This window comes from Delphinus delphis, chromosome 7 (genome assembly GCF_949987515.2).
Source record: "Delphinus delphis chromosome 7, mDelDel1.2, whole genome shotgun sequence".
NCBI lineage: Eukaryota > Metazoa > Chordata > Mammalia > Artiodactyla > Delphinidae > Delphinus > Delphinus delphis.
The window spans coordinates 45,642,843-45,656,924 of record NC_082689.1 but is presented as its reverse complement, the minus strand read 5'-3'; the positions used below and the strand labels follow the sequence as shown (position 1 = coordinate 45,656,924).

The 14,082-nt window shown below is 32.5% G+C and overlaps 1 protein-coding gene across 1 annotated transcript in view; it reads left to right on the top strand.

The window, feature by feature from the left end:
- Positions 1-14,082, top strand: part of GULP1 (GULP PTB domain containing engulfment adaptor 1) — a 268,406-nt gene that overhangs the window by 230,780 nt on the left and 23,544 nt on the right. Inside the window, exons 8-10 of the mRNA XM_060015615.1 lie at positions 11,624-11,740; positions 11,994-12,017; positions 12,423-12,515. Of these exons, the coding sequence (XP_059871598.1) occupies positions 11,624-11,740; positions 11,994-12,017; positions 12,423-12,515 (234 nt within the window). The remainder of the gene's footprint in view (positions 1-11,623; positions 11,741-11,993; positions 12,018-12,422; positions 12,516-14,082) is intronic.

The window sequence follows — 14,082 nt, the reverse complement described above, 5'->3', positions numbered from 1 at the left end:
ATATGATTAATATTTAATATTATTATTGGTAAAATGAATATAACTGATATAACTGAATTTAATATATAATGAGGAATTTTAGACTTACAGGTTGCTCCCATAATCAAACTTTAGTATTATTATCCTTAAAGCATATGTAAATATATACATATATGTAAATATATATAAAAGCCATAACCTCCAGAATGATAAACAACTTATAGTTGTTACCTCCATGAAGACTAGAGGGGACCAAGATTAAAGTTAAAGAGCTAAAGGAAACTTTAAATTTATCTGTAATGGTCAAAGACTTTAACGTGGATTATACATATATTCAGGGAATTAAAGGAAAAGAAGGTAGTAATAAGTAAACATGAAAATTTCAGCATAGAAATATCAAATATAAAAAATAATTAAATGGTTAGGTAGAATAGCTGAAAAGAAAAAAAATAAGCTTAACATCAGATTTAGGATGGCAGAAAAAATGGTCAGTAATCTGGAAGATAGATGAGAGAAATTATCCAATCAAACAAACAGAGAATATAAATAATAATAATAGTATTGAATAACAGAGACATAATCACCTGTGGAAAAGATAGAGTTCTAACATATGTGAAACAAAAATCACAAGAAGACAGGAGAGAGAAGGTAAGAAAGAAAAAAAGTACTGTCTGAAGAATTCCCAAATGTGGTGAAAATTGTCAATTTACAGATTTGAGAAACATGACAAACTTCAAGCTGAATAAATTATAAAGAAAACTACCTGTAATTATATCACAGGCTATCTATAAGAGAGTTGGAGAGAGAAAGCGAGAGCAAGAGAATGATTGAGGGAATGAATGGATCTTGAAATCATCCAGAAAATTTTTAAAAAGACATATCTTTACATACAGATAAAAAAGTAGTATGAATGTCAGTTGACTTTTCGTTAGTATCAGTAGAGGCCAGAGGAGAATATAACAATACCTTTAACATGCATAAAGTAAAGAGATGTCATAACAGAATTTTACACCCATTGAAGACTCAAAATTTAAGTCAAAATATTTTGAGATAAATGAAACTGGAGTGATTTATTGCTAGCAGAACTGTGCTTCAAGATATGCTAAAGGAAGTTCTTTAACCCAAAGGGAAATGACACAAAAAGGAAATTCAAATGTGCAAAAAAGGATAAAGAAAAAAAAGCACTGGAAAAATTGTGACTAAATATCCATTCTTTAAAACAGAACTGGTTAAAGCAAAAATTGTAGCCTTGTATCATGATGTTAACAAATGACAGTAAAAGCACAAAGGATGTATACTATTGGACTTAATAGACTTACACTATTTCAAGGGTGTTATTATTTATGTGAAATGATACCATATTAACTCTAAGTGGACTCTGGTAACTTAAGGATGCGTATTGTAATCACTAGAGCAATCCACTAAAAGTAATTCAAATGCGTATAGCTAAAAGCCTATAGAGGAAATGTAATGGAAAATAATTTTTTTAATGAAATTTAAAGAAGGCAGGGAAAGAACAGCAACATAAAAGCAGGTGGACCAAATAGAAAATAAAAAACAACATAAATGTAAAAATATACCAATCAAAGGCTGAGATTATCAGGCAGCAATTTTAAAACTGTCCAACTGTTTGGTCTCTAGAAAACACACACTTTAAATATAAAGACAAATATAGGTAAAAAACAAAAGATTGAAAAAACATATGCCATGCAAGCAATAAGTGTGAGAAAGTTGGTGTGGCTATACTCATATCAAAAAGGTGAGTCCAAGGCAAGGAATATTACCAGACATTGAGATAAAGCCCACAAAGATTAAAGGACCACTGTGTTTCATTTAATAACATTGATTTTTAAGAAATGAAGGAGAAAATCTAACAATTACAGGAAGATAAAGACAAATTGACACCCACAGTCATAGATGTTACTGCCATTCTCAGCAATTGACAGAGGAAATAGAAAAAAATAAACTTACAAAAAAAGAAAAAATAATATCCACCACTTTGATCTAATTGACATGTTAGATTATCCCAAGCAACAAGAGTATAGTTTCTTTTTTTTTTAATTTAATTTTATTTATTTTTTTATACAGCAGGTTCTTATTAGTCACCAGTTTTATACACATCAGTGTATACATGTCAATCCCAATCACCCAATTCAGCACACCACCATCCCCACCCCCCAGCGGCTTTCCCCCCTTGGTGTCCATACTTTTGTTCTCTACATCTGTGTCTCAACTTCTGCCCTATAAACCGGTTCATCTGTACCATTTTTCTAGGTTCCACATACATGCATTAATATACGATATTTGTTTTTCTCTTTCTGACTTACTTCACTCTGTATGACAGTCTCTAAGTCCATCCACGTCTCAACAAATGACTCAATTTCATTCCTTTTTATGGCTGAGTAATATTCCATTGTATATATGTAGCACAACTTCTTTATCCATTCGTCTGTTGATGAGCATTTAGCTTGCTCCCATGACCTGGCTATTGTAAATAGTGCTGCAATGAACATTGGGGTGCATGTGTCTTTTTGAATTATGGTTTTCTCTGGGTATATGCCCAGTAGTGGGATTGCTGGATCATATAGTAATTCTATTTTTAGTTTTTTAAGGAAGCTCCATACTGTTCTCCGTAGTGGCTGTATCAATTTACATTCCCACCAACAGTGCAAGAGGGTTCCCTTTTCTCCACACCCTCTCCAGCATTTGTTCTTTGTAGATTTTCTGATGATGCCCATTCTAACTGGTGTGAGATGATACCTCATTGTAGTTTTGATTTGCATTTCTCTAATAATTAGTGATGTTGAGCAGCTTTTCATGTGCTTCTTGGCTATCTGTACGTCTTCTTTGGAGAAATGTCTATTTAGGTCTTCTGCCCATTTTTGGATTGGATTGTTTCTCTTAATATTGAGCTGCTGAGCTGTTTATATATTTTGGAGATTAATCCTTTGTCTGTTGATTCATTTGCAAATATTTTCTCCCATTCTGAGGGTTGTCTTTTCTTCTTGTTTATGGTTTCCTTTGCTGTGCAAAAGCTTTGAAGTTTCATTAGGTTCCATTTGTTTATTTTTGTTTTTATTTCCATTACTGTAGGAGGTGGATCAAAAAAGATCTTGCTGTGATTTATGTCAAAGAATGTTCGTCCTATGTTTTCCTCTAAGAGTTTTATAGTGTCCAGTCTTACATTAAGGTCTCTAATCCATTTTGAGTTTATTTTTGTGTATGGTGTTAGGGAGTGTTCTAATTTCATTCTTTTACATGTAGCTGTCCAGTTTACCCAGCACCACTTATTGAAGAGACTCTCTTTTCTCCACTGTATATCCTTGCCTCCTTTGTCATAGATTAGTTGACCATAGGTGTGTGGGTTTACCTCTGGGCTTTCTATCTTGTTCCATTGATTTATGTTTCTGTTTTTGTGCTAGTACCATATTATCTTGATTACTGTGGCTTTGTAGTATAGTCTGAAGTCAGGGAGTTTGATTCCTCCAGCTCTGTTTTTTACCCTCAGTACTGCTTTTGCTATTCGGGGTCTTCTGTGTCTCCATACAAATTTTAAGATTTTTTGTTCTAGTTCCGTAAAAAATGCCATTGGTAATTTGATAGGGATTGCATTGAATCTGTAGATTGCTTTGGGTAGTATAGTCATTTTCACAATATTGATTCTTCCAATCCAAGAACATGGTATATCTCTCCATCTGTTGGTATCTTTGGTTTCTTTCATCAGTGTCTTATAGTTTTCTGAGTACAGACCTTTTGTCTCCCTAGGTAGTTTTATTCCTAGGTATTTTATTCTTTTTGTTGCAATGGTAAATGGGAGTGTTTCCTTAATTTCTCCTTCAGATTTTTCATCATTAGTGTATAGGAATATAAGAGATTTCTGTGCATTAATTTTGTATCCTGCAACTTTACCAAATTCATTGATTAGCTCTAGTAGTTTTCTGGTAGCATTTTTAGGATTCTCTATGTATAGTATGATGTCATCTGCAAACAGTGACAACTTTACTTCTTTTCCAATTTGTATTCTTTTTTTTCTTTTTCTTCTCTGATTGCCGTGGCTAGGACTTCCAAAACCATGTTGAATAATAGTGGTGAGAGTGGACATCCTTGTCTTGTTCCTGATCTTAGAGGAAATGCTTTCAGTTTTTCACCATTGAGAATGATGTTTACTGTGGGTTTGTCGTATATGGTCTTTATATGTTGAGGTAGGTTTCCTTTATGCCCACTTTCTGGAGAGTTTTTGTCATAAATGGGTGCTGAACTTTGTCAAAAGTTTCTTCTGCATCTATTGAAATGATCATATGGTTTTTATTCTTCAATTTTTTAATATGGTGTATCACATTGATTTGCATATATTGAGAAATCCTTGCATCACTGGGATAAATCCCACTTAATCATTATATATGATCCTTTTAATGTGTTGTTGGATTCTGTTTGCTAGTATTTTGTTGAGGATATTTGCATCTATATTCATCAGTGATATTTGTCTGTATTTTTTTTTTTCTTTTGTAGTATCTTTGTCTGGTTTTGGTATCAGGGTGATGGTGGCCTCATAGAATGACTTTGGGAGTGCTCCTTCCTCTGCAATTTTTTGGAAGAGTTTGAGAAGCATTGGTGTTAGCTCTTCTCTAAATATTTGATAGAATTCAGTTGTGAAGCCATCTGGTCCTGGACTTTTGTTTGTTGGAAGATTTTTAATCGCAGTTTCAATTTCATTACTTGTGATTGGTCTGTTCATATTTTATATTTCTTCCTGGTTCAGTCTTGGAAGGTTATACCTTTCTAAGAGTTTGTCCATTTCTTCTAGGTTGTCCAATTTATTGGCATAGAGTAGCTTGTGGTAGTCTCTTAGGATGCTTTGTATGTCTGTGGTGTCTGGTGTAAATTCTCCTTTTTCATTTCTAATTTTATTGATTTGAGTCCTCTCCCTCTTTTTCTTGATGAGTCTGACTAAAGGTTTATCAATTTTTTTTATCTTCTCAAAGAACCAGCTTTTAGTTTTATTGATCTTTGCTATTGTTTTCTTTGTTTCTATTTCATTTATTTCTGCTCTGATCTTTATGATTTCTTTCCTTCTGCAAACTTCGGGTTTTGTTTGTTCTTCTTTCTCTAGTTCCTTTAGGTGTAAGGTTAGATTTTTTATTTGAGATTTTTATTGTTTCTTGAGGTAGGCTTGTATAGCTATAAACTTTCCTCTTAGAACTGCTTTTGCTGCATCCCATAGGTTTTGGATCATCGTGTTTTCATTGTCATTTGTCTCTAGGTATTTTTTTATTTCCTCTTTGATTTCTTCAGTGATCTCTTCTTTATTTAGTAATGTATTGTTTATCCTCCATGTGTTTGTGTTTTTTACGTTTTTTTCCCTGTAATTCATTTCTAATCTCATAGTGTTGTGGTCAGAACAGATGTTTGATATGATTTCAATTTTCTTAACTTTACTGAGGCTTGATTTGTGACCCAAGATGTGATCTTTCCTGGAGAATATTCCATGCGCACTTGAGAAGAAAGTGTAATCTGCTGTTTTTGAATGGAATGTCCTATAAATATCAGTTAAATCTATCTGGTCTATTGTGTCATTTAAAGCTTCTGTTTCCTTATTTATTTTCATTTTGGATGATCTGTCCATTGGTTTAAGTGAGGTGTTAAAGTCCCCCACTATTATTGTGTTACTGTTGATTTCCTCTTTTATAGCTGTTAACAGTTGCCTTATGTATTGAGATGCTCCTATGTTGGGTGCATATATATTTATAACTGTTATATCTTCTTCTTGGATTGATCCCTTGATCATTATGTAGTGTCCTTCCTTGTCTCTTGTAACATTATTTTAAAGTCTATTTTATCTGATATGAGTATTACTACTTCAGCTTTCTTTTGATCTCTATTTGCATGGAATATCTTTTTCTGTCCCCTCACTTTCAGTCTGTATGTGTATCTAGGTCTGAAATAGGTCTCTTGTAGATAGCATATATATGGGTCTTGTTTTTGTATCCATTCAGCAAGTCTGTGTCTTTTGGTTGGAGCATTTAATCCATTCACTTTTAAGGTAATTATTGATATGTATGTTCCTATGACCATTTACTTAATTGTTTTGGGTTTGTTTTTGTAGGTCCTTTTCTTCTCTTGTGTTTCCCACTTAGAGAAGTTCCTTTAGTATTTGTTTTAGAGCTGGTTTGGTGGTGCTGAATTCTTTTAGCTTTTGCTTGTCTGTAAAGCTTTTGATTTCTCCATCAAATGAATGAGATCCTTGCCGGTTAGAGTAATCTTGGTTGTCGGTTCTTCCCTTTCATCACTTTAAGTATATCATACCACTCCCTTCTGGCTTGTAGAGTTTCTGCTGAGAAATCAGCTGTTAATCTTATGGGAGTTCCCTTGTATGTTATTTGTCATTTTTCCCTTGCTGCTTTCCATAATTTTTATTTGTCTTTAATTTTACCAATTTGATCACTATGTGTCTTGGCGTGTTTCTCCTTGGGTTTATCCTGTATGGACTCACTGCACTTCCTGGACCTGGGTGGCTATTTCCTTTCCCATGTTAGGGAAGTTTTTGACTATAATCTCTTCAAATATTTTGTCGGGTCCTTTCTCTCTCTCTTCTCCTTCTGGGACCCCTATAATGTGAATGTTGTTGCATTTAATGTTGTCTCAGAGGTCTCTTAGGCTGTCTTCATTTCTTTTCTTTTTTTTTTTCTTTATTCTGTTCCGCAGCAATGAATTCCACCATTCTGTCTTCCAGGTCACTTATCCGTTCTTCTGCCTCAGGTTTTCTGCTATAGATTCCTTCTAGTATAGTTTTCATTTCAGTTATTGTATTGTTCATCTCTGTTTGTTTGTTTTTTAATTCTTCTAGGTTTTTGTTAAACATTTCTTGCATCTTCTCAATCTTTGCCTCATTGTTTTTCCGAGGTTCTGGATCATCTTCATTATCATTATTCTGAATTCTTTTTCTGGAAGGTTGCCTATCTCCACTTCATTTAGTTGTTTTTCTGGGGTTTTATCTTGTTCCTTCTTCTGTTACATAGCCCTCTGCCTTTTCATCTTGTCTATCTTTCTGTGAATGTGGTTTTTATTCCACAGGCTGCAGGATTGTAGTTCTTCTTGCTTTTCCAGGGTATACTTTCTCTTTGAGTGCAGTGGAATGTTTACAAAGATACATCATATCCTGGACCATATTTTAAGACTCAGTAAATTTCAAAATTGAAAATTTTACAGAGTATATTCTCTGACTACGAATTGTCAAAATGTTTTAAATCATAACACACTTCACGTAATAATAGCTCAAAGAAAGTCACAAGAGGAATTAGATTATTTTTCTCTGAATAACAACAAAATACAAAATATCAAAATTTGTAAAAGACAGTTAAAGCAGTACTTAGAGGGATATTTATAGCTTTAAATGCTTCTATGAGAAAAGATAAAAAGATTAAAAGTAATCATCATGCTCTTGATCTTGAGGAGTTAGAATAAGAACAAATTTAAAACAAAGTAAAAGGTAAAAATAACAATAAATAATATAATCGATGATGTTGAAAACACAATAAAGAAAATTAATAAACTAAAAGTTGGTTCTTTAATAAGGATCCTCTAAAAAGACAGATCAAGGACAAAAATAAATGAAGGCACAAATTACCAATACCAGAAACAAAAGAGTGGATATAAGTACAGATGCTACAGTCTTTAAAAGGATACAGAGAGAAATATTAAATAACTATTATGCCAGTAAATTTGTCAAGTAAGATGAAATTGATGAATATTTGAAAAACTTGATTTAACGAAACTGAGGAAATAACAAATCTGAATGTATGTGTAATTAAATTTTTTAAAAAATCTCTTGACAAGTAAAATAACAGACCCAGATAGTTTCACTGTTAAGTTCTATGAAAAAAAATTATCACATAGATGCAGAAAAAGCACAAAATTCAATCCAATTGATGATAAAATTCATAATATCCTAGGAGTAGAAGAGACGTTTCTTATTCCAATAAGGATGTTAAAAATCCTGCAGGTGACATCAAAATTAATGGTGAATTATTGAATGCTTTTCTTTAAGATTGGGAACAGGGCAAGGGTGCTTATTCTCACCACCTCTGTTTAGCTTGGTATTAGATGTCCTAGATGGTGAATAGTTCGTAAAAGAAACAAGAGGCATAAAGATTGGGAAAAAAAGTAAAACTATCTTTTTCACAGATGTAATTTGAATTTTTACAAAGAAAGTCATGTGAAAACTACAAATTACTATGATTATGAAGCAAATTTAATCACAAGATACAAGGTTAATATACAAAAATTAATTGTTTCTGTCTCCTAGAAAAAATAAAAATCTGTTTACTAAAGCATCAACAAACATGAAATAATTAGGATTTTTTGAAGAAGATATGCTGAAATCAACAAACTACTGCAGAAATTAAAGAAGAACTAAAATAATGGGAGAGAGATACCATATTTATAGGTTGGAAGGCTCAATTTAGTTAAGTGGTCAATTCCACCAAATTGATCTGTATATTCAATACAATCCTTATCAAAATCACAATGGGATTTTTGGTAGAAATAGAAAATTTGTTTTTAATATGGTGATTAAAACAGTGCAGAATAGAGAAATTAATCTTGAAAGAAAAGACCAAAGTTGGAAGACACATTTTACCTGCTTTCACAGGGTACTTCAAATAAATTATTATCAAGATCAGGTGATATTGATGTAATGGTAGATAAATAATAAATGAACTAGATTGTAGAGACCAGAAATATCCACACATACGTGGTCAATTGAGTTTTCCACAAATGTGACAAGACAATTTAATGGAGAAAAGAAGTCTTTGATAATTGGTATTGGAGCAGCTAGCTAAATATATGAAAAAATAATACTTAAAAATTAGTTCTTACTTATGCTACATAAAAATAACTTGAGATGGATAATAGATACAAAAGTAGAAGCTTTTATAGCCTGCTGCAAAACTTTCATTAAACATAGGAGAATCTCTCTATGAACTTTGAGTAGACAATGATTTCTTAGAAATGACCCCAAAAGCACTAAATATAGCGGGAGAAAAAAATGATATGTGGGACTTAATTAAAAATAAACATTTTCTATTAATCTATAAACAGTATTATAAAGTGAAATGGCAAGTCACATACATATATCTGAAAAAGAGTTTGTATCCAGAATATATAAAGAACTAAATATCAATAATAAAAAGACAAAAAAACTAATAAAAAATGGGCAAGAGACTGTCTACAGGGAGTTCATAATGAGCGGATAACAAAGGCCAATGATTACATGAAACAGGGCTAATATATTATTCAACAGGGAAATTCAGGTTACAAATACATTGCAATAGCATTACTCATCCAGTAAAATAACTAAATTAAATAGATGTCAATATCTGATGTTGGTGAGAATGTGGAGCAGCTAGAACTCTTTTACTGCTGGTGGGTATGTACAGTGGTACTTTGGAAAGCAGTTTGGCAGTTTCTTATAATGTTAAACATAGACCCATCCTATGATTTATCAATTTCTTTCTAGGTATTTACCCAGAGATACGAAAACATATGTACACAAAAAGATTTTACAAGAATGTTGTAACAGCTTTATTTATAACTCAGGACTGAAAACACCAGAAATGTCCCTTGATAGAAAAGTGAAAAATCATTTGTGGTATATTCACTGGATGGAAAGTAATCAGCAATAAAACGAATGATACATGTAATATCTGAGAAACTAAAAAAGAAGACCAATACAAAAGAATATATACAGTATGGCCCATTTTTATAGATACAAGGACAGGTAAAACTGATCTATGGTGAGAAATTGAGCAACGGTTACCCATAAGAAATGTGATTTGACTAGAGGTAGGCATAGGAGAACTTTCAAGGATGATAGAAATATTCTATATCTTTAATGATATGGTGGTTATATAGGTATCAAAACACATGTGGCAAAACACACCTGATTGTACAATCATGGTCTGTGCATTTCATTATATATAAATTTTATCCCCTACCCCCCAAAAGTGTGAGGCTTGTAGAGTCAGATATTCTGAATTTGAATCCAGGTTCTCCTCTAACTAAGTATCAGATTTTAGGCAAGTTATACAACCTCACAGAATTGCAGTTGCATAAGTATTGTGGGAATAATAATAACCCCATCTCACAGAGTCATGAGAAGCAAGTGAGGTAATATATGGAGAATAATTACCGGGGAGCTAAGTGCTATCTTAATTAAAAAGACATGACTTACCATAAAAAAGAGACTATGGATTTTAAAAAATTATTATTGTAAACAAATAATTAATAATGAAGTCAAATGTTATTAGTGATGAATCAACCATCTTACCATTTAAACAATTTTCTGTCCTGTACACCTTGAGTATTTGAGGAAAACACATTGTCTTACTAAGAAGACACATTGAACTCATTTTAACTTTTTAGTATTCCTTAATATAGCTTATTTTCTTTTCCATCTTTTTTGTAAGACAGATAGTTCTCATATAATTTTAGACATATATTTTGCATTTTTTGGTTTATTGGGTTAAACACTATAAATACTTTTTATGGCTAAATGCCTTTTTAAATGAATAGTGAACTACAAAAATAACTGTCTTAAGTAATCTAAGCTTTATTAATAAAGCATATTTTAAATTTATGTTGCACCTAGGAATCACAAAATTTTAGGATTTGCAATAGATTAGTGAAAGCAGGGCATTTTCAAGATTTAATGTTGCTACCAGTTGTTATGTCATGTGGAGGTGTTATATTAAATATGAAATATTTCTGATGCATTAAATCAATTAATGCCTTTACCAAACTTCTTTATAATGTTAATAAAGTAAATAAATCTTTATTTACTATTTACACTGTTCCCAGTAAGACACTGTGATACCAGTTGAGATATCAGTGGAGAAGGAATGAGCTGGTGGACTTAGGATATTTGTGGCAGTTTCTAGTTAATAGACCAGAGACATAATTGTTTATGAGGCCAAATTCAGGTGACAGATATATTTTGCTCAGTCGGCACTGTGTTTTACAAAAATATTGTTTACTGTCACTTAAAATTGGGAGCTTTCCATATGAATATTCAGATTTCTGACCTCATCTCACATATTTAAAATCGACAACTCTGGGTTGGAAATGTTCATTTCCACAAGCCAAAAATCAATTGGAACTGAGTAGCAAGCAGTTGCTTCCTTTAGAGAGGGCATCCATCAGGTTTTCCACAGACACTACCCAGCCAACCTCATTCAAGTTACTGCCAGGCTTAATAAACCCTCCTCAGTAAGAAAAGGAAATAAGTAGCAAAGCAACAAGAAAAACGGCAGTTGGCACTATGCTTTTATTTAATAGGCAGTAAATATTTGAGGAAGGGAGGAAAACAAACTAGGGAAAAAAATGCTATGATAAAAGAGATGAGAAGTTGGATAGGACTCTTGCTTCCAACTTCAACAGCTATTCATTTAATTGCCAAAACATTGCTTTTTTATGTTGTGCATGGGTAGGCTTTGAATTATTATGTTAGCATAGACTACTTTGCTCATTTACTATGTCTACCCCTAGACATTGCCCTTTTGAAATACCTCATGTTACCGTTTTTCTTGATTCAAAGAATAGTCTGACATATTATTATTAAAATGCAAATCTTTGTTTGGTTTTTACAAAGGCTGAAGAGATAACTTTAACAATTGGCCAAGCATTTGACCTGGCGTATAGGAAATTTCTAGAATCTGGAGGAAAAGATGTTGAAACAAGAAAACAGATTGCAGTGTTACAGAAAAGAGTGAGTAAACTAAGCTTGTTATTTCACATTTATGTGATGTAAGTACAGGGAAACTTGCATATCATCAAACAAATTTAGAAGGCCTGCCATTAAATTCCCCCCACACTGATTGGAACTGCTTTCACTGTGTTCCTATAATTTTTCATTCCTGATCCCCTGCACAGTTTTTAACCATTTTATATTGAATTCCCACAAGAACTTAGTGTTCTCATGTGACTTTGCTTCACTTCCTGATGCTTCTCATGGGGATCAGAGCAGCAGAAGCAGCAGATGCTGGGTAAGTGGTTTCCCATGCAGATCAGATTCCTTTATAATTAAATTACACCCTTTCTCCACTCTCTTCAAAATCATCATAAGCAAGTTTCACTGTCTTGCAGTTATACTCCAAGATTATGGGTACAGATTGCACAACGCTATAAGAAAACAGAGATGAGGCATTAGAAACATGAAATTTGCACACACATAAAAACATATTTTAAATTTAATAATATGTCTTTCCAGTGACCTAGAATTCTATGGTATATCCCAAGCTTTATCAAAATAAATTTCTCCCCTGTGCACAAAAAAATACATTAAAATTTTAAATAATATAAAACCCTATTCATTAATATAGCCAATTTAACAGCCAATATCTTCCAAGAACAAATGTCTGAAGATTATTCAATAATCATTTGCTTTTTAGATTCAAGACTTAGAAACAGAAAATATGGAACTTAAAAACAAAGTACAAGATTTGGAAAACCAGTTGAGAATAACCCAAGTATCAACATCTCCAGTAAGTATATAGAATACATACATCTTTTCCTTAGAAATAAGATTTCATGGTGATAAAACATGTCTGGATCATCAGCTCTTCAGTATTCCAAATAATACTCTGGGATCAGTCATTTTAAACTAAATGTAGATAGAGATACAAGGTGCTAAATAAGATTAATTTAAACGTTAAAATTACCTAGGTAGCTCAGATCAGAGTTGTTTTTCCGTGTTGCTCTTTTCTCTTTTCTAGAATAATTCAGCCCTCAATTTGATCTTTTCCTCTTTGTGACATAATCTTCTTTCATTCCAATTGATTACTGTTTACTGAAGTTGATTTAATGACTGAAGCCAATCTGCCCTTGGAGTACTGAACTTCATTATAGAAGCTGGACTGTTAACACGATCGAATTGGTTTCTTATATTACATAGCAAGGGCTCCTACTGGGAGTAACAGAGTTATATTTCACACACTAAAATCAGTGGTAGTCTCTGCAGACAACACTCAGTATTTTTATAGTTAAATTATTTACTTTTGGTTTATCACAGATTTGAAATCATTTTCTTATCTTGAGATATGATGCCATTATTTTGTGATTTTAGCTAAGGGAATTTTTTGAGGGGAGATAGAATTTAAAACAGTTGATATTTTTTTCTAGGCAAAATATACTTAGGAATTTTATTCTCTTTTAGAATCATCTGTACTGATATTGTCCATTAAAATGTATATTTTATTTTACATTTAGAAATTTTAATATATAACTTTTGGCATGATCCTATGAACTGAAACACAATTATAGCATTTACAAACTTCTGAAAAGAATTTTTGTTGCAAATTTTCATTTGCAAGTCAATTTAAATATATTTATTGCTATCTACTATTAGAATATTTCACCGGTTCATTACCATGAATAATATTTCTGTAAGAAGTTACATTTTGGGTTTTAAATTTGATGTGCCCTGGAAATGGGTCAAAAAACATTTTTTTCTTCTAAACTCACACTTTTCCATCTTCCACACTGAAACAGTTGGTATTTCCATTGCTTGGCATATAGTTTGTGACAGTGGGGTTGAGACAGCCAAGGTGAGAGAGGTTGGGAGTGAGGTTCCAATGTTGCACAGTGTACCTCTGTAATGCACAGTGAGGTGCTGGAGCATTCTCTTCAAGTTCTGGCTTTATTATAATATCGCTCCCTGTTTTTTCTCTTTACTACGATCATTATTTGCTTCTCATCAAGATGATGATATTTTCTTGCCTTCCCCATCGCAAGGAACAGAACATCAGCTCAAACTGTTCAACCTTCAGTCCCAAATGGAGCAACATTTTTTAGGTCTTGTTGAATGTCTTGTAAGCCATCCTATGAAACAAATTAGGAGTATGAAGATAAATGAAGGAGAAGTTACTTTTTCAATCAGTCTTAATAAGGTAGATTTTGCTGGAATTCATTGCATATGAAAAGTAGCTTTACTTCAGTCTTTATGTTTTCAAAGGAGTAAAAATAAGATCCATCACCATTTTGGATGCAAAACCAAAGCTTATTCATTATGTATCTTCTTTCTCTAGAAAGAGAGCTAGAGGTATCATGTTA